General features: G+C 40.9%; 1 protein-coding gene across 21 annotated transcripts in view; it reads left to right on the top strand.

Moving 5' to 3' along the window:
* Positions 1–18,527, top strand: part of SGIP1 (SH3GL interacting endocytic adaptor 1) — a 145,685-nt gene that overhangs the window by 108,593 nt on the left and 18,565 nt on the right. For 17 of the 21 annotated variants that reach the window (XM_081915742.1, XM_081915761.1, XM_081915760.1 and 14 more), the window contains 2 exons: positions 100–159; positions 18,248–18,359. In XM_081915742.1, the coding sequence (XP_081771868.1) occupies positions 100–159; positions 18,248–18,359 (172 nt within the window). The remainder of the gene's footprint in view (positions 1–99; positions 160–18,247; positions 18,360–18,527) is intronic. The other 4 variants (XM_081915759.1, XM_081915749.1, XM_081915754.1 and 1 more) reach the window with 1 other exon arrangement.

The following is an 18,527-nucleotide window of genomic DNA, read 5'->3' on the forward strand; positions in this document are numbered from 1 at the left end:
TAGTGAGATTAATAACCTGCTTCTGTGACTTACACTTATGTCCTTCTCTCTCCCTTCTCCTTAACCTTTCCCATCCCGCTTCAACTCCCGGCCATACAGAGAATGAACAGCCTTCCCTCGTCTGGTTTGACAGAGGAAAGTTTTATTTGACTTTTGAAGGTAAGTAGTGCATAGCATACTGGGTTGGAACTTTAAGCCCCCACTTTGCTCTTATTATTTAATAGAAGCCCTTTGGTTTCCTACAAACAAACAAACCCATTCTACCTTTCTGTATGGTAATGCTATGGCTACTTAGATGACATGACGAGTTCAATCAGAATCATTTTAAAATTTGATTTGTACAACTGTGTCCCTTCAATTGTTATAATTTAAAGGGGGAATGGGGAAATAATTGTTGTTGATTTTTTTTAAAAAAAATCTTCTGGAGTTACTGATTATCAAAGAACTTGACTCTGTCAACCAGGGCTTCTTTGTATACACTTTGCAAGCAGTTTTTACACCTTATAGCAGCTACACATTATAAATATAGGTAGAATGTTCTATTATCCTGTTATCCATTTCTAAAGTTTTCCTTGCCATCATATTCTTAACCATGACAATCTCCCATTCCCCTAATAAATAGAGTATTTCAGAGAAATATGAAAAATACATTTGTATTTAGTGCTTGGATCATGTATCAAGACCGTTTGACGGGGTGGGGTGGATAAAAATAGTATTACAATCTGAATGTTGGTCAATTAATAAAAGTCCATTATCCCTTTGGTACTTCAGTGGTGTCATTTTAACATTTATGTAACCTTTTTCCAGCTTGGCTATACAGGAGAGTTAAAGCTTTCCTATATTAAATGTTTGATTTCATGAACCTGTTTTATTCTGTGGCAAATATCCCCTGGAGTAAAAATTGGTTGGCACACCTCAAGTTGTTTTTAGTACGCCAAAAAAGTGTTCCAGAGCATTGTTGAACCTCCTGAACCATGGGAAGGTACTGCAGAGAAGTGGCGCAGAATCAGCAAAATCACCTCCCTCTACCTTCCCTTTGCAGAAACTCTACACTACAGGTTACCAATCCCTTTCCTCACAGAAGGGGCTCTTCCCTGAATGGAATGATAGCTTCTTAACCATATCTCTGGAATTGCTCCACATATCTTGTTAATTCACCTCCGGGGATAAATTTATAAGAAAAAGAAAGTGTACTAGAATGACTGAGTTTCATATGAGCATGAAATGTTGTGATCTGAAATGGAATATGTAAGTCAGTTAGCCAACAAGGTGCCCTCCAGATGTTCTGGACTACAGCTCCCATTATCCTCAGTCATTGGCCATGCTGACTGGGGCCGATAAAGTTATAGTTCAAAATGTTTGAAGGGCACCTGATGAAGATTGAGAAAGCTAAGTTTGATGGCTCTGGAAATGTTTTTCTGTTATAAACTAGGCAAAGCGAATGCATCTTTCATTCCTGTTAAGTCAGCCTCTGCCTAATCTTAACCAGTTACTGATAGGTCTTTGTGACTTGCAAATACTGATACGATCCTTTTAGTTTTCTAAGTTAAAGAAATACCCCCTAGTGGTTTATGTACCTTAAATGTACTTCACAGAACTAACATCATAGTACAACTCTTCTGCTATATGTAAAAGTTGTTGCCCATCTGCAAACAGTTGTTGTTTTTAATTAGTCTTGGGAAATTGTCCATATTTGGTGCCGGTAAACTTTAACTTTGTAGCAAAACAGCTATGGGGGGGCAGCTTTAATTGAGTGCATGTTTCTCTCAGCAGTTAATTGTTTGGGCCTATACTCAAGCTGGGCTTGAGAGTCCTGTCAAAAGCAGCACTGGAGCTCTAGAAGTTTTTGCACCTGGTACCCTCCGTGCTTGTTTTTGGTGCCATGATGCCAAGTGGCGGACCCAATCTTCTTTTGTGGACATTGTTTTTGACCTGTGCCTCTGCTAATTTACTTTTGTGTGTTTTGTTACATTTTATTTTTTGTAAGCCACCTCAAATTCCTTCAGTAGACAGAACGACAAGATAAAAATATTTTGAATAAATAAAACAATATTGCCTAAACATGTGTAGAACCAACCCAGGGAATCCCTGTGGATTTGGCTCTGTGGATAAAGAACCTATCAGCACATTGGGGAAAGGCAGCATTCACACATGCACACTCCCAAGCAGACATTGATCCAGCACACTTTTAGTGCATTTGAATAGGGCTTTCATTTCTGTCATTCCAGCCTGCCTTTAAACAGCAAATATGGACAGTGGTTTGACTTCTTGTATTCACAAAGTCTATGATTTCCTGCTAGTGATTTCATGATTTATAATGGTGTTCTTGAAGCACTTGCATTGTTAAGTAAACAATTTCTGTCTGTAGGTAAGAATTATCTACATATTTTTGTTTAAATTTGATCAGTTTCCATATATTTTTAAATCTTGCATAATCAGCTCATAAAAATACAGACAAATCTCTCAAAATAGGAAATGCCTTATACCTCAGGCTTGAGAATTTAAAAAATGGCCAAAATGCTAAGTCTTGTCACTAGGGCAAAATCAACCACAGGTTAGTCCTAACCCTTCTTACATTGACTCCCTTACGGTTGAATCTGAGAGCCCTAGACTATATAGTTTTTAAAAGGTCTTCATCAGGTGCCAAAGAGGCATTACATAAACAAACAAACAAAAACAATAACCACATGTCAATAAAGCCTACTCAATAAAGCAATTCAATAACCTGTAAACAAACCCAGTAGAAAAACAACAAAAACTTTAGCAGCAAGTACAATAAGAGCAGATGGTGCAAATTACCAAAAAGCTGGATTGATTTCTTAGTTTCTAATTGGATTTCTTTGACAAAGACTCCATTCAGCATTGACAGAATAAGTTTATTCAAGGCAAGGGGAATAAGCCACAAAGTGTTAGGTATTTTCCTGCAATTGCCCGTTTGTGGGAGGAGGAGTGGAAGAAAGGGAGTGATGAGAAGTAGGTGGTAAAGAGGAAGCCTGAGGAACTAAGTGAGGAGGACAGGATCCTGCAGATTCTGAAAAGGTTTACCCCAACCCTCCCCCCCAAAAAAAAGATGGTGCTGAAATCCCATCCCAGCAACTGCATCTGCGTCACTATCAGAAGCTGATGACTATCTATGGCAAAGCAGGATATTTGTTTGGATTTCTGCAAAGCTCAAGTTTATAATACATTTGAAGCCAATTTGCATCCTAAATAGAAGTTGTTCTTAAGGTTGGAGCCTGGTAGTTGGTGCTGCTAGACTTTCTTGTAGGGTAGAGTCACCAGATGTTCCCGGGGACAGTCCCCGGATTCACCAATCTGTCCCCGGACAAAATCTGTTCCTGGAACATCCCCGGGGACAGCAGAAAATTTTAAGTGTGGGAGAACATTGGGCAAAGGAAATCATTGTACCGGTGCCATGTGTCCCAGTGCATGTGACCCATTGTCTAGGCCCAGCAGAGGGAGGAGTCAGCCTGCATTCACGTGGGATCTGCAAGATGGGATGGGATCCCCTTTTGTACTAACTCTGCATTGCTTATAAAGGCACTGTTGTTGTTCAGATGCCAAATGCAAACGGAGCATCATTGGGCAGCCTGCACTATGACCATAAGTTTGGTGCTACATAAAGCTCTCAAAACAGGAGCCTAGGAAGCTGCTTTATACCAAATTGGTTTGTTGGTCTATCTAGCTGTGATTTGGAATGGCTCTCCAGCATATCAAAAAGGGCCCTTCCTATTTGGTAATTGCAGTTCATAGTGTTTAATGTTTACATTAAGTTTATTCAAGGCAAGGGGAATAAGCCACAAAGTGCTGTCTGTTGAAAACAAGCCAATGGTGTGTGGTGGACCCTCTTGGTTGCAGTTTTAGAAACTTGACAGATTCACTCTGTTTGGATAAAGCAGTGTAATACAGAAAGTGAGACAGGTGATGGTTAGTTTACAGAAAAAGAGAGTCCCAAGCAATCAGCAGTAGAGTTTGATCTCCCATCCTCTTCTTTAAACTACTGCCTAAAAAAATCTGCTGCCTTTGCAAACCTGCATCCTAAGTAATTATCAATCTCCAACTACATTGTACTGTAATGTAGTCACTAGTCAAGCCTTAAATTGTAGCCCCTCTGAGTCTGTCATCTGCTGCTGAGTTTTGTATGACACGTAACAAACTGATGCTTAATAAATACTAATACTTTTATCCCCAAGGAGCATATTTGACAGAAAAGTAATCTCTCATCTACAGATACATTTTGTGTTACTTTATTTTCCCAGCTTTTATGTCTCCGCTACAGTAATCCATGCCTCTGAAGCGCTTTGGTTTGTCATGATTGTAAATCACACTACTTGCAAATATCACATATGAAAGTTACATTAAAATTGCTGCTTCTGCAAATTTATCTCTTCACTTGTTGGGTAACATTTTAGAAAAGCTGTTTTCCATTTAGTGTGAATGTATTTCATAATCTCCAATAGTAACAATAGTTGGGTTTTTGTTGGGTCCAAAATATTGGTTCCCTACTTTTTCTTTCTTCTGTGAACTTAATTTAATTTTGTCTGCTTAGACGACATATTCTCAAATCAACTGCTTTGTGAATAAGAAGGCTGGTGTATTAGTTTATGCTTATTGGGTCTTCAAATCTTATTTAAAATGAAGAAGGGTGCTTAAGTCTATGGGACAGCAACTATATCCATCTGAAGTGTGCTGCCTAGCCTCTGCTTGACAATTTCAAAGCTAAAAGAGGTATGAGAAAACTGGCATCTATGGCAACTCATGGGGCTGGCAGGTCAACTGAGTAAGACCTCCCTCATCCACAGTTTGATTTTGGATGAGGAGGTTGATCTGGTTTGTATCACTGAGACTTGGGTGGATGAGCAGGTTGGAGTTGATCTCACCGAACTGTGCCCATCTGGGTACTCAGGTTAGCATCAGGACAGACTTGAGGGGGGACTAGGGGAAGTTGCTGTGTTCTACAGAAATTCTCTCCCTCTCCTTCTCCCTGCTATCTGTACAGTTGGGGGATCTAAAGTGTGTGTTCCTGGCATTGGGCAATCAGGACAGATTAGGGATTCTGCTGTCTTGCTTCCCGCTCAGCTTTCTCCTTGCCTAAGCTTACAGAGCTGGGCTCAGAGGTGGTGTTGAGGACTCCCAGACTGCTGGTTTTGGGGGACTAACATCCATGCTGAAGCGAGTGGCTCTGGGGTGGCTCAGGACTTCATGGCTGCCATGATGACCATGGGGCTTTCTCAACATGCCATCGGTCCAACACATGTGGCAGGCCACACTCTGGACCTTATTTTCTCAACTGTTCTGGAAGAGGGTGATCTGAAAGTAGGGAGCATTGAAATCAGTCTCTGGTCATGGTCAGATCACTTCCTGTTGAGATTTAGGCTTTAAGCATCTTTCCCCCTCTGCATGAGGATGGTTTGCCCTTGGAGGCTAATGGATTGAGTGGGCTTCCAGGTGGCTCTGGGGGATTTTCTGGCTAATATGACTTGTGCTCCTGTTGAAGTCCTGCCTGACCTCTGGAACATCTGAATGGCTCAAACCATTGATGCAATTGCCCCTGAGCTGCTCCTCCTGCTTCATGGAGCCCATTGGGCTCCCTGGTATACTCCAGAGCTTAGGGCGAGGAAACAAGCTGGATGCAACTGCAAGTGGAGGGAAGATCTGGCTGAATCCAACCAAACAGTGGTGAGGGCTCATCATTGAGCCTACCTATTGGCAGTGAAGGCACAGGAACGAAGGCATCCTTTTTACCTCCATTGCATCCTCGCTATACCGCCTGGCATAGCTTTTCTGGGTAATACAGGCCTTTTAAAGTCTGGCCTTAGGCAGTTGACAGAACAACAGTAGCTTGCTGTGACTTGTTTGCAAAGCATTTTTAGGACAGCATGGCTTGCATCTGTTACAGCACATGAATCCTGAGTTGTGTCCAGAGCACTGTCTAGTCTTGTTATGTTGGATAAGTTTCAGTTAGCAAGGCTAAAGAATGTGGGAAAGGTGCTTGGATAGGGTTGCCATATTCCAAACAGTGAAAATCCAAACAGCAAATTCGACACTGCTGGTATGGATTTTATGCTGATGGATGCGGTATTCCAGATATGCCCAGGAAATTCAACACCTATGGCAGCCCAATGCTTGGATCAGTTAGGGCGACCACTTGCGCTCTCTACCCTTGCCCATTTGGGCTGATAAAAACTAGCAGAGAGGGGACAGTTGTCTGTTTGATAAGCAATTGCAACATAGAGAAGATAGGATTAACTGGCGGGCACTATAGCAGATCTCCACGGTGTGTCCATGGGCTTCAGACTTGGAGGAAAATTTCATCCTCTCTCTTTTTAACCTGCTCTGCACATGTTGAAATAACCATTGTTTTTCCTGTACATAGCTCACGGTTCTGACCAAAAATGAAATTTCAGGTTTAAATTCCCTCTTCTTGTTTGTATATAAATATCACAGCTTATACAATTCACAACACTGATATTAAATATAACACCATGTAACCACTCACATTCATTCAACAACTAAACAGGCAATTTTATGTTAATTGATACTGTTATTTCCATGATGATTGCTTCATAATTGGTACACACTTGAACCAATTAATTTTACTTAGCCATGTAATTTTATCTTGACTATTTTGAATTGATTTATTCACAGCGTACTCTGAAATTTTGCTGGTTCTGTCTATCTCTATTTGTCCCTAAGCAATAAAAGCATAACAGTATAAAATAATAAAATTTCAAGGTTACAGAACCCCAGTGCCTTAACCGTACCTCTCATTTTAACAAACTTTGATGTGCTGAAAGTTGTTGTGATAAATGAACCTGTCATATAAGCATCAAAATACATTTCAACGTCCGAGTTTATTTTCATATTTTGTGTAGTATTTTGAGTTGTATAATTGTGATATTAACAATGAGCTTTTCATTCTTAGCTCTTCTTTATTAATACTCTTCATATTCACAGCACAATTTGTAGAAGGACATTTTGTACTATTTAAGCTATAATAGATGTACTTTGTACCTGTCTAAAAGGGATGGCATGAATAGGCTACAAGACAGAATTTACGCAAGAAGCTTTTATTACTTGCCTAAGGGCCAGACTACACATGATGGGCAATTCTCTAATTTTTCTTCCTTGTTGAGCAGCTAGGAAGCCAAAGCTTTGAGCAGAGAACCAGAACAGGGAGGGGCTGAAGAATGATTTCCTTTTCTACTGCTTGTTTGCTCAGAATCTCCCCCTGGCAGGGAAAGTCCAGGTTAAAAGAGCAATTTTCAGCAAATGGCAAAAATGGTTAGGATTAAGCAGCCTCTCCTTTTCGTTTTCCATTTCAGCTTCCCATGGCTGCTTCTTATTCAGGAAGAAGGTGGGAGGGAGAAGCATGGAACTTGCTATATATCCATAACAATGATTTGCTTACATACATGTTAGTTCTCCCTACATGAGAATTTACAGCCTTGTGGTTTTGATCCATTTGTTCATGCTACACACAGCAGTGGCAAAAGTTGCTTAAAAACACAAGGTGGACATGCCCCTGTGAATGATGTTTTGAACTATTTGCACCTGCTATGAACTGCAATTCTGTAATCCTTTTTGTTTGTTGTTGTGCTATGAATCTGGATGTGAAAGAGAGGGGAGGCATGAATGCCTATGGTCTGTTTAAGACCACTTGTGCATTAATTACCTAAGAGTGACTAAATATGACCCGACTTTAACTGTTCTTTAATTGTTCCTCCAGGTCAAGTGTCAATTCCAAGCCAGGGTGATAACCTGGATAAATATTGCTTTTCGGTGTTAGATAGCTCAGCAGTGAAAATGGTCCTGTAGTCTAGGTTTCAACTCTACATCTGTAAGATGTGAATCAGAGTTATCTCTCTTACTGAATAGCTGTGAGGATGATTAAGGATTGCAAATCACTTTATGCAAGGAGAATATTCTGCATGATGACTAAAAAAGCAAATGCAGGCTACATAAACAGAAGCATAGCTTCCAGGTCACAAGAAGTAATAGTTCTACCCTATTTTTCTGCTGGTCAGCCAGCATTTGAATAACAGTCTTCAAATATCTTCAGGGCCCTCATGCAGAAGATGGGATGAACTTGTTCTCTTTTGTTCCAGAGAGTAGAACTAGAACAAAGGGGTGGAAATTGCAAGGGAGCAGATTTTGGCTAAACATTGGGAGAGGCCACCTAATGGCAAGAACTGTTCTAGACTGTTAGAACAGTAAGGACTGGAACAAAGACTGCCTTGGGAGGATGTGGCTATCCATTGGGGACACAATAAATGCTTCGTGCATTACGCAGCCTGCATTGTGTAGGGGGTTGGACTAGATAAACGCTGTGGTCCCTTACAACTCTGTAATTCTATAGTGTAAATAAAACATAAAATGAAAGTTTAGCAAAAAATTACACTTGCCTAAATCTATCAAGAAAAATAACTATGGAGAAACAACTTCTATCCTTTATAATTTCTTTGATAGATCTAAAACTACCTGGACAAATTGCATAGGAATGCACATTCAGAACCACATGGGCAGATTGCTGAGGGATTCACGTTCAAATATACTTTAGCATTATACGTATGGATGTAAGGCAATGTACAGCAATGCAGGTGGGCAACTTCACTTTCCAAAGTATTTGTCTAATCCTATAGGAGTTTCTTGCATGAGATTATAAGTCGATCAGGGCCACTTGATTACTGTTCTGTACATCTACTGGATTTTAAATATGTACTATAAATAAGAATTTAGACCAAGATGTGGGTTAAACCACAGAGCCTAGGACTTGCCGATCAGAAGGTCGGCGGTTTGAATCCCCGCGATGGAGTGAGCTCCCATTGCTCGGTCCCTGCTCCTGCCAACCTAGCAGTTCCAAAGCACGTCAAAGTGCAAATAGATAAATAGGTACCGCTCTGGTGGGAAGGTAAACGACGTTTCCGTGCGCTGCTCTGGCTCGCCAGAAGCGGCTTAGTCATGCTGGCCACATGACCTGGAAGCTGTACGCCCGTTCCCTCGGCCAATAAAGTGAGAGGAGCGCCGCAACCCCAGAGTCGGTCACGACTGGACCTAATGGTCAGGGGTCCCTTTACCTTTACGGATTAAATATAAGGTTGGATAATTTGACACGTTGCTATCATAACTGGAAATGACCTATTTATTGAGGTCAGCTAGCTTAATTTGATTTACAAAGGTCATGCCACATCTGTCCTGCTGAAACATTTACCTTTTGCACTTGGAGAAGTGACAGTTAAAAATGTATTACAGTGGTAACAGCTGAATTTATAACATGGGCAATAAGCAGTGACAACCCAAGCACCACTGAGATGATGAAACTAAATTACACCTTGATGGTTAATGTGACAAAATAAATTCTTGGGACGTTGGGAGACAGAAAAAGAGACAGAACCAAATAGTTTTTAACAACTGCTTACCACACATCATACAATTAAAGTATGTGACTTACCCCAGTGAAACAAAAAGGGATTGGGAAGCGCTCCAATACGATCTCTCCAATATGTACGAATGGGCAAATGCAGTTCAGTGGAAATAAGGATAAAGTGATGAACGTCAGGGCAAAAAAAATCTTAATTTCACATATATGCTCATGGTGTCAGTTTCTCACCAGAAACGAGACATTAGGGTTATCGTGCATAGTTGGATGAAGACATTGGGCCTGTGTATGGCAACTGTAAAGAAGGCAAATTCTATCCCAGGAAATAGGAATTTAATTGGAAAAAACCCTGAGAAGAAGCCAGGTATAATACAGGTAGCAGCTTATAATAGAAAACAATTTAGTCTAAGGAAACTCCACAGAAGTACTGCAGCTATCAAAATTGGGTTAACCCATTAGCTTCTTTAAAGTGAATGGTTAGTCTTAATTATAAAAATAATTCTTCCGTCCCACAACAATCCAGATTCTGGAGTTCATGAAAGATTTGTCACAAAACTTCATAAAATTCCTGACAATGCCTCATGTTGGTTCAGTTCAAACTGTGTGTGTACAACCATCACACATATGCAAAGGTATGCATAGTGCTAAATTATCATATTTTGCTGTTATCGGGATGTAGATTTATATACCTATCCTGTGTTTTTCCCCATTTCATTTGCATCAATGGGCAAGGCCAATTGTGATGCTTCTATTCTTCTACACATCCATTCCATCTAGTGCATACCAGTTATCCTGTTCCTGTGTGGTTAAAGGTGAAGGGAAAGGTACCCCTGCCCGCACACGGGCCAGTCGTGTCCGACTCTGGGGTTGCGCGCTCATCTCGCTCAAGAGGCCGGGAGCCAGCGCTGTCTGAAGACACTTCCAGGTCACGTGGCCAGCGTGACGAAGCTGCTCTGGCGAGCCAGCACCAGCGCCGCACACGGAAACGCCGTTTACCTTCCCGCTATAAAGCGGTACCTATTTATCTACTTGCACTTAAGAGTGCTTTTGAACTGCTAGGTGGGCAGGAGTTGGGACCGAATGACGGGAGCTCACCCCGCCGCGGGGATTTGAACCGCCGACCATACGATCGGCAAGTCCTAGGCACTGAGGTTTTACCCACAGCGCCACCCGCGTCCCTTCCTGTGTGGTTACTTTTATTGAATTTTACATTTCAAGGTGCAAGCACAAAATGGTTTCTAGTGAGTCTGCAGTGTTGCATAGTTGCAGAATACTTGTGGAAGCAAGTGCTGTGTCTCTTGAATACCACTGCAAAACGTAAACTGTGGCACCCCTACCAAATGACTTGCCACAGCCAGTACGTAGGAACCGTCTCATAATTGTAAATATGCTACCTAGAGTTCATCTATATTGCTTCTTCATAAGCATCTAAAAGTGTGCTGGTTACTGCATCTTTGAAAAGTAAGGGTCCATTCACACAACTGTACATCCAGCTAGGGATGTAGATCAAATGTTTCAGGACTGGCTGGGGCTCATAGTGAAATTGCCATCTCATTGATTCAGTTTACATCCTGCACACACTTCATCTATATTTTCTGGGATGCTATCAATTCACAATTGAAGGCCTAGGGACTGAAATATAAACAAAGTCCATAATTAAGCCAGCTGCTTCATCAGTTGTCCAGCTCAACCTTTGGCCATGCTGGCTTATTAGAAGTGGAGTCCAGCAATATCTGGAGTGCCATTGGTTCCCCGTGCCTAACTATATGAAATCACCCTTAGACTGCACGTGAAAGCTACATAGAATCATGCAGGACCATCTTCTGGGTACCATACCACTTCAGGATACTAGTGGAGAATCACATAATTGGATACTTCCCCACATTTATTTTTTTAAAACACAACTGATCGCTGCACATGGAAATCTGTTATAGCAAGAAGGAAGCTAGGTTAGAACCATTTCCCCATTAGGCCTGCTTTCCACAGGCAAGGAGGTTTTGATCTGGGAGCAGACTCTGAATTGGTGCTGTTTAAGGATGATAGCTTAACTACTTGGAATTATATATCTATATTTATTTGAATCTATATCCATCCATCCATTATTACTTGCATTTTGAACCTTCATAGCGAGCTATTATCTGCTAGAGCACCTAAGAATTCATGAGGATATTGGTCCATGTCAGTAGTTTCATTAGGTACGGTATTGCATAGATATATGTGGGACTATTATAACTGTAGACTCTATTGTTCAGCCTCATTTTGAGAGGTTGGGCTGAATTTCCAACAGACCCATCAAAATTTACCTCCTTGTGATGTATTCTTTGATCTTTTCCTCTTTGAAAACCAGGAAACTGTTCCCTTTGGACTTTGGGCATGAAAATAAATAGTTGCAAAATAATAGCTCCAAGCCTGTATAACCCTCTTGGGACCAATATTCCCTAAAATTAAATCGTTCTTTGTTCTTTCACTGCTGAAAATATGAACCTTGTGACTAAGAGATTTCTCAGAGGATGAATGTAGGTGCAAGAAGGGTTGCAAGCAATCTAATAGTGCATAAAAATGTAATAATAAAAAGAGGGAAAGTAATTAATAGAATTGTCTTTGTGGTGGGAATGAGCCAAAATATAGTGCTCTTTCCCCATGGAAAGCCTTCTCCTGCATCCATGTTGATGTTCTTTTAGGGGGAAATGTCTCTCTCTCTCTGTGTACTTAACCTCAGTGGATTACAGTCCACTCTATCTCTTTCCAAGGCTGGGACAAGATCAAGATTCAGTTATATTGTGGTTCAGATCACTTTGTGACAGTTGCAGCATCAGTTTAAGCAAAAATGATCAGCAAAGATATGAACAGTTCAACAAGATCCCTCCCTTCCTTTTGCAACTTCATTGACAGGAAGTTGAGGGATAGCAGCTTTCCAACAAAGGACCTGGTTTTTTTCCTAGAGGAGCGTCGCTCTTTCAGAGTGAACGTCACACTCCCTGAAATTTCACCTTTTGCTGCAAAATACAAGCCCTTAGACATTTTCAGCTTAACCCTGCTGTGTGGATTTCCTTATTAAGGTGAAATGAGTCCTAAAGCTTTTTTCATAGCATTCAAAGCTGTGTGCAATGAGTGTATGAAGGGGAAGTGTCATGCCCGCTGTCCTCCCTCTTGGCTTATGTGCATTCGCCATGTGTCTGTGCACACACAAATCAGGACCCGTAAACAGTGGACATGATTCGTCCCATCCTTCTGCATGGCCATTGTACATGGTCCCTCCTCTGTGCTGTGCCTCTTTTCACATCCCCATTAATGTTACTGGAACTTCCAGGCACAGGCAGCAACCAATTTTTTTTTGGGGGGGGGTTATGTTCTGGACCCCTGCATATGTTGGCAGAACCCGTGCAAGCATGTCCTGCTCCACTCTTTTTTGGGTCATTTTTGGGTCCGTTCTGGGTTCAGCATGCTGTCTGTGTGTGGTCATGCATGTATTGGATGCGCCTAAAAGGATTGCTGCCAGTATGTCAATCTAAGGCTTGCATTCTATATGCCTACTGCAGTATATAGCTGATATACTGCTGTAGCTCCTCTCTGAAAATTTCCTTCCTTGATCAGCTATTTAAACAGCTGCAGTAGAAAGAAATGTGATATTGTGAAGTGTTCTCCATTAGCCCGGCTAGGACACATATGCATTTGGCTTCGCCCCTCCTTGTATTGCTTCCTGTAATGGTCCCTCCGCCTCAACATTATGTATCTTCATTATGTAATAATATGGAAGTCTGTAGCTGGATATGTTTAATTTCCTCTTCCCATTCCTTTCTATCCTCTCTCTTAGTTTGTAAGTCATTGTTATAGCCTGTAAACCACCTTGAGTGCTTTGGCCAGAACAGTAGTAACTAGACATAAGCTAAATTGCAACCTCCTCCTTTGAAGACTACTCTAAACGGGTGTGTTTTAAATAGACTTTTATGGCGTGAAAGTGCCCTTAGGATGTTCTGCTGTTATACATGGCCCTTTTATACACCATGACAGGGGCAGTTTCCACATATCACACAGTGCTGCTGTTGGAGGTGGAATCACAAAGGCCAGTCATCATCTGTCCTCTAGCAGAAGAGTGCTAGAGAATAGGCCTGCAAGCCTCACACAGAAGCAACATTGGAGCCTTCCATGTGAAGCGTAATATCTGCATGTTAAATTTCATGGTGGTTGAATCTTCATCGAACCAAGTTCTGGGGGGGGGGGATATATTCCCCATATCTTGTCTTTGTTTCAAATCAGAAGCACTTTTGATAGTTTAAATATTTGACCAGAATAAGGACAATTTTCAACAATATAATGATAGAAAATATAATGTAAAACACACTAGAAAATGAACTTTCTTTTTGTAATTGTCATATTTATCCCTAGTATATCATAAGGGTGTGTGGTTGAGAATGACTGAAGAGAACATGACTATGCAGATGGATGTTCTTTTTCAAGTGTGTTGGGAAAACATTTTCCCAGGTTTTGTTAGCCACATTAAGAGATTTTAAATTAAGCAGGCTCTCCTCAGACTAATATGCAATACTGATCATGACACCGTGTGAACTGCTTGGGGGGGAAAGGTGTCTGACTGCAACATCATGATGGTAATTGTTTTTCTTGCTGGCCTCCTAACTCCTACCAGAGTTATTTTCCAGATATTTTGCATAAGTGGTAAACAGATAACCCACAACCTGCTGCATACTGAATTATTACAACAGTAGCAGCACTGTATTGCAGGGTAAAAGAAAATAGTAAAGCTTGCGTATATATTACAAAGCATTTAGTGCTACTTTTTCTAGCTAAATAGACAACCAGAATTTTAAAAAATCTCTTTTGAAATGCACTCTGTATGGCAATTCTATATGCATATCCTCTGGAAAGCTAATCTTTTCCCCATGAGGTATGTTTCTGTGGGTTTTGGTGAGAAACGCAACAGAGACCAGGAAGTGTAATCTGATTTACATGGTAGATTTATTCATATTATAATTTCTACTCAGAAGGACCTTCAGGGGGTTACCCCTCCTCATCTTTTGAAGAAGAAGGAGAAAAAAATGTCCCGATCATTTATGGAAGTAGCTTATTTAGAAAGTTGTTTTGGTGCTACTGCAGACAAATGGTCTGAATGCCATTTTAAGCTCCTGGTTGTGAATTGGCATGATTTGTGGGAATTGGTCTTGCAGGCCAAATTGGGACTTCATTTGCCGCACCAGCTAAAAGCCCCTCGCCGCTGCCCTGGAAGGGGAAGCAGGGAGTTTCATTGTGATCTTTCCCCCTCAGACGATTCTGGTTATTATGTCCAGCTCAACAACAACTATATTTTACTTAAGTATTATTTCAGCATGTGGCATTGTACTGGTTGTATGATTCACTTAAATTTACCACATTCTTTGGCACAATACATTTTACAATACTTTGAAACTTGTTGGTGTGGGGAAAACTTTTAAAAATAGTTTTATTTTGCTGATTGTTTAGACCCCGTAATCTGACATTCCTTTGGTCTTGATGGATGTCTTGAAGAAACCTCTCTCTCTTTTCATCATTAAGCTCCAGAATAGACTTGGAACCTAGTTGGAATTAATAGACTGGTCCTTTCTTCCATATTTATATAGTCATGGTGGGAATAGATATGGAAAAAGGCACTTCAGAGGAAGAAGCAGTGGAGGCATGTCCATTACAGTGAATGGAGCACTGCCCCACGAACCTCAGCCAGCCCCTCTTACAGACTCTGTCATTGACTCCAGCTCCATCTATTGTATATCTCCCTGCTTTTTGCCCTACCAGCCCTGAAGGCCAGAAGCCACCACCAGAGGGAAGTCTAAAATATGCTTCTTGGAGTTCATTTACTTGCTCCTCTTTATATTTCAACCTTTCCGTCTTAACGAGAGATAACTTAACCCTACCAGCCTATGTGGAGATTAGTTGTGTTCCAGTGAGAAATGAAAACCGTATTTATAGGTTTTCGCACAATTTTTCTATTCTTCATTCTGGAATACCTGTTGAAATAAAGGGAGAATTGCATTGGGTTTTTACTTTCTTGAGTGACTAAATATATTGTTAATCCTCTGGAGACTTACTGTATTTTTCCATCTCTAAGACACCCCCATATATAAGACGCCCCTTATTTTTGGGGACTCAGATTTAAGAAAATGGGGGGAGATGGCCTGTGTATAAGATGCCCCCTCATTTTTGACATTATTTTTTAGGGGGGGGAAACTAGTCTTATACACAGAAAAAATACAGTACTTACCAGAATGGCAAAACCATGGGGGTGTGATATCCGAAAACACATATCTACTCTGCACATGACTTAGTCAGATAACACCAATGGTATTGATCATGTCTGCTCACAGTGGGAGAATACATGCAATTATTTTTTGTTCTTTTGTCATTGCAATCGCTGTTTCTTTTGAGCCAGACCCAGATAAAGCATCACATCTTCAGCAGCTAGCTTTTGGTTTAGCATGACTTTCTGTTGAGCATCTGCTGCGCATATTTCAGTGGAAATAGGGGTTCAATACACATAAATATAAATAATTTTCCCTTGTGCCTAGGCTGCTGCTTTTTTCCTCTTACGTCAGTGTAAGATTTGAGAGTTAAAATGTGTGCAGGCTTCCAAAATGACCACACTAATGCTTATTTTATCAAAATGTCTGGGATATTTTTGGAAGAGACTCTTAATTCATACAATTGTTAACTATTGTAATACCCGTTGAGCAACCTGCTATATCTTTGCCAAACATTAATTGAAGGCATAAGGCAATTGTTGCCAAATCTGTGATTCCATTCTGAGTAAACAAGGCATTTCATCTATTCTTCAATTGAATACGTGAAATTCTTGGTTTTTCCCTGCAGTCATTTACTCCTCAAAAGGCCAAACTAGGTGTGATGAGGCTGCCATATGTATGTTATCCATATGTCTGCCCTGTTCACCTATAAATCATGGTTAGGAGACAATATGTGAAAAGGAGTGCATGAGGGAGAAGAGCAAAAGTTGGCTCTCCTCCACTTTATATCTCTGTACTCCAGAGCTTTCATTTCCTTCCAGGTTGGCTTAGTTCCAGTAGTAGAACTAGACAGAGAAAACAACTTAAAGCAATGGAGTCCAGCAACATCAAGTGGAAGAGAATGTAGGTGTCCCTTTTCTTCAGCACCCCCTTTGAGGGTTGCCATATGTCAGGAACCTCCCGAACATAACCGGAATACTGCAGTCAGAAACAGTGTCCAGGCAGAAATTGTTAAAATGTCCATGAAAATCCGGACACATGTTGATCCATGTCAGCAGTGTTGTTTTTGCCAATGTTCCTGAAAAATAACTCAAAAATGACATTTTTGTGGGGGAATTTTGCCAAAGAAAGCTCAACAACTTTGATGTCTGGATTTTTACTTTTTGAAATGGGGCAACCCAACCCCTGCCCCTCTTTATATGTGAATGGGACAGACATTTGGGCAGCTTGCCCAACATACCTAGTTTGGCCTTACTGCTGAAAGAGCAGTTTTATACAGGGCCTCTTTGGGACTTAATGGGATTCTTATTTAACTGTCCAAAGAGGAATAGGTAAGTGAGACCCTGCATTCACCCACAACTGCCCCTGCTTTGTTGTTTTTTCCTTCCTTGAACCTCAGTAATTGTGTCCATGGGAAAGATCTATCTCTGGATAGGCAATTGAAATCAGATGGATATCAGCTTTCGAAGAAAAGTCCAGGCACTGAAATATTGCAAGTCACCAAACCGAATAAAGTAATGAATTAGAAGGTTTCTACTGCATTAAATAAACCCAGACAATTATCCACATTCTCAAGTAGCCATTTTAAGTGTTCAAAAAACAAGAACCAACCACGACAATCACCAGGATAGATACTCCACCCAAATGGCTCCCCTTTTCAACAAACAAATAATTAACGTTCCTGATGAACTCTGCCTTTTCAGTGCAGGACTGCACATGTACCCTGTTTTAAATGAAGATGTGGTCTTCCTGCAAGTTAGCTATTACCCCATACAGTCAAAGGTACATCTTTTACCCCCCTCCCATGGTGGGGGCAAAGTTAGTGTGAGGCAAGGAGCACCTCCAGACATCCTCTTTATTAAGCTTCTCCCCCCCTGATTTTTGTGTGTGAAGGTTATACAACACCCACTGTTTATTGAACTTTCACCCTGATTTTTTGTGCAGGTTATACAACTTCCTGTCAATGATTATCATACACTTTCTAATGCATTTTCCCCATCACTTTTCTTACGCGAAAAGACTGCTTGTTGTTTTTATTTTTTAAAAGTGGGTTTGTTGCACAAGTGTGCTTTAATCCACCTGAATTGCACAGATCTCAATTTTCCAGTGTGTAATTGAACCCCTCCAGCAAAATAGTGACAGTCTGGGAGAAAACTAACACTAAACCAGCACCAGTGCTAAAAACATTTTTAAGCCGTCTTACTAACTGCACTGCATCGCCTGCGCTTCTTGTCTCTTGCGTTCTGCCTTGATGGATTCACTGGTTTCAGCTGATTTTTCTTCCCAGGAGTTTCCTTTCAACAAAATTACATTGATTATTCTCTTATTCACTGTGGGTGGATTGCTCTGGTGCTGAAGTTCGAAACTGTGCCTGGCTTGCATTAAACACACACACATATACACACTGCTACTAACAGTGATTAAAAGCTTTGGTTTTGATTTTTGCTTAGAGAAAAACGTAAGTATTTTTTTAGACCAGAAACAAAGTTGACGTAACTTGCCAGTAGAGTGCTTGATTTATAAAATGACTGCTTTTTGCCTTCTCTTTGCATTTCTCTGCATTTTCCTTGATGGAGTTGACTTGATGCAATCGAAAAGGTTTCTGTGTGCATAAAAAGTGACTATTTTTCATTGGTTGCAGGCTCTTCTAGAGGACCCAGCCCCTTGACAATGGGTGCACAAGACACTCTGCCCGTAGCTGCAGCTTTCACTGAAACAGTTAATGCGTACTTCAAAGGAGCAGATCCTAACAAGTAGGTATCAAATTGTTTGCCCTCCATCTCTTCCCCATACAATAATAAACGGTTCAGGGTTGGTCTTACACAGTTAGAGTATGCTCACCTTTACTGCTTACTCTGCATCCTGTGTACTCCCACTGCTAGTTTTTCCCCCCTGAAGCCAAATTCAGAACCCGACCTTAG

The sequence above is a fragment of the Podarcis melisellensis genome (assembly GCF_964234715.1).
Source record: "Podarcis melisellensis genome assembly, chromosome: 6".
Classification (NCBI taxonomy): domain Eukaryota; kingdom Metazoa; phylum Chordata; class Lepidosauria; order Squamata; family Lacertidae; genus Podarcis; species Podarcis melisellensis.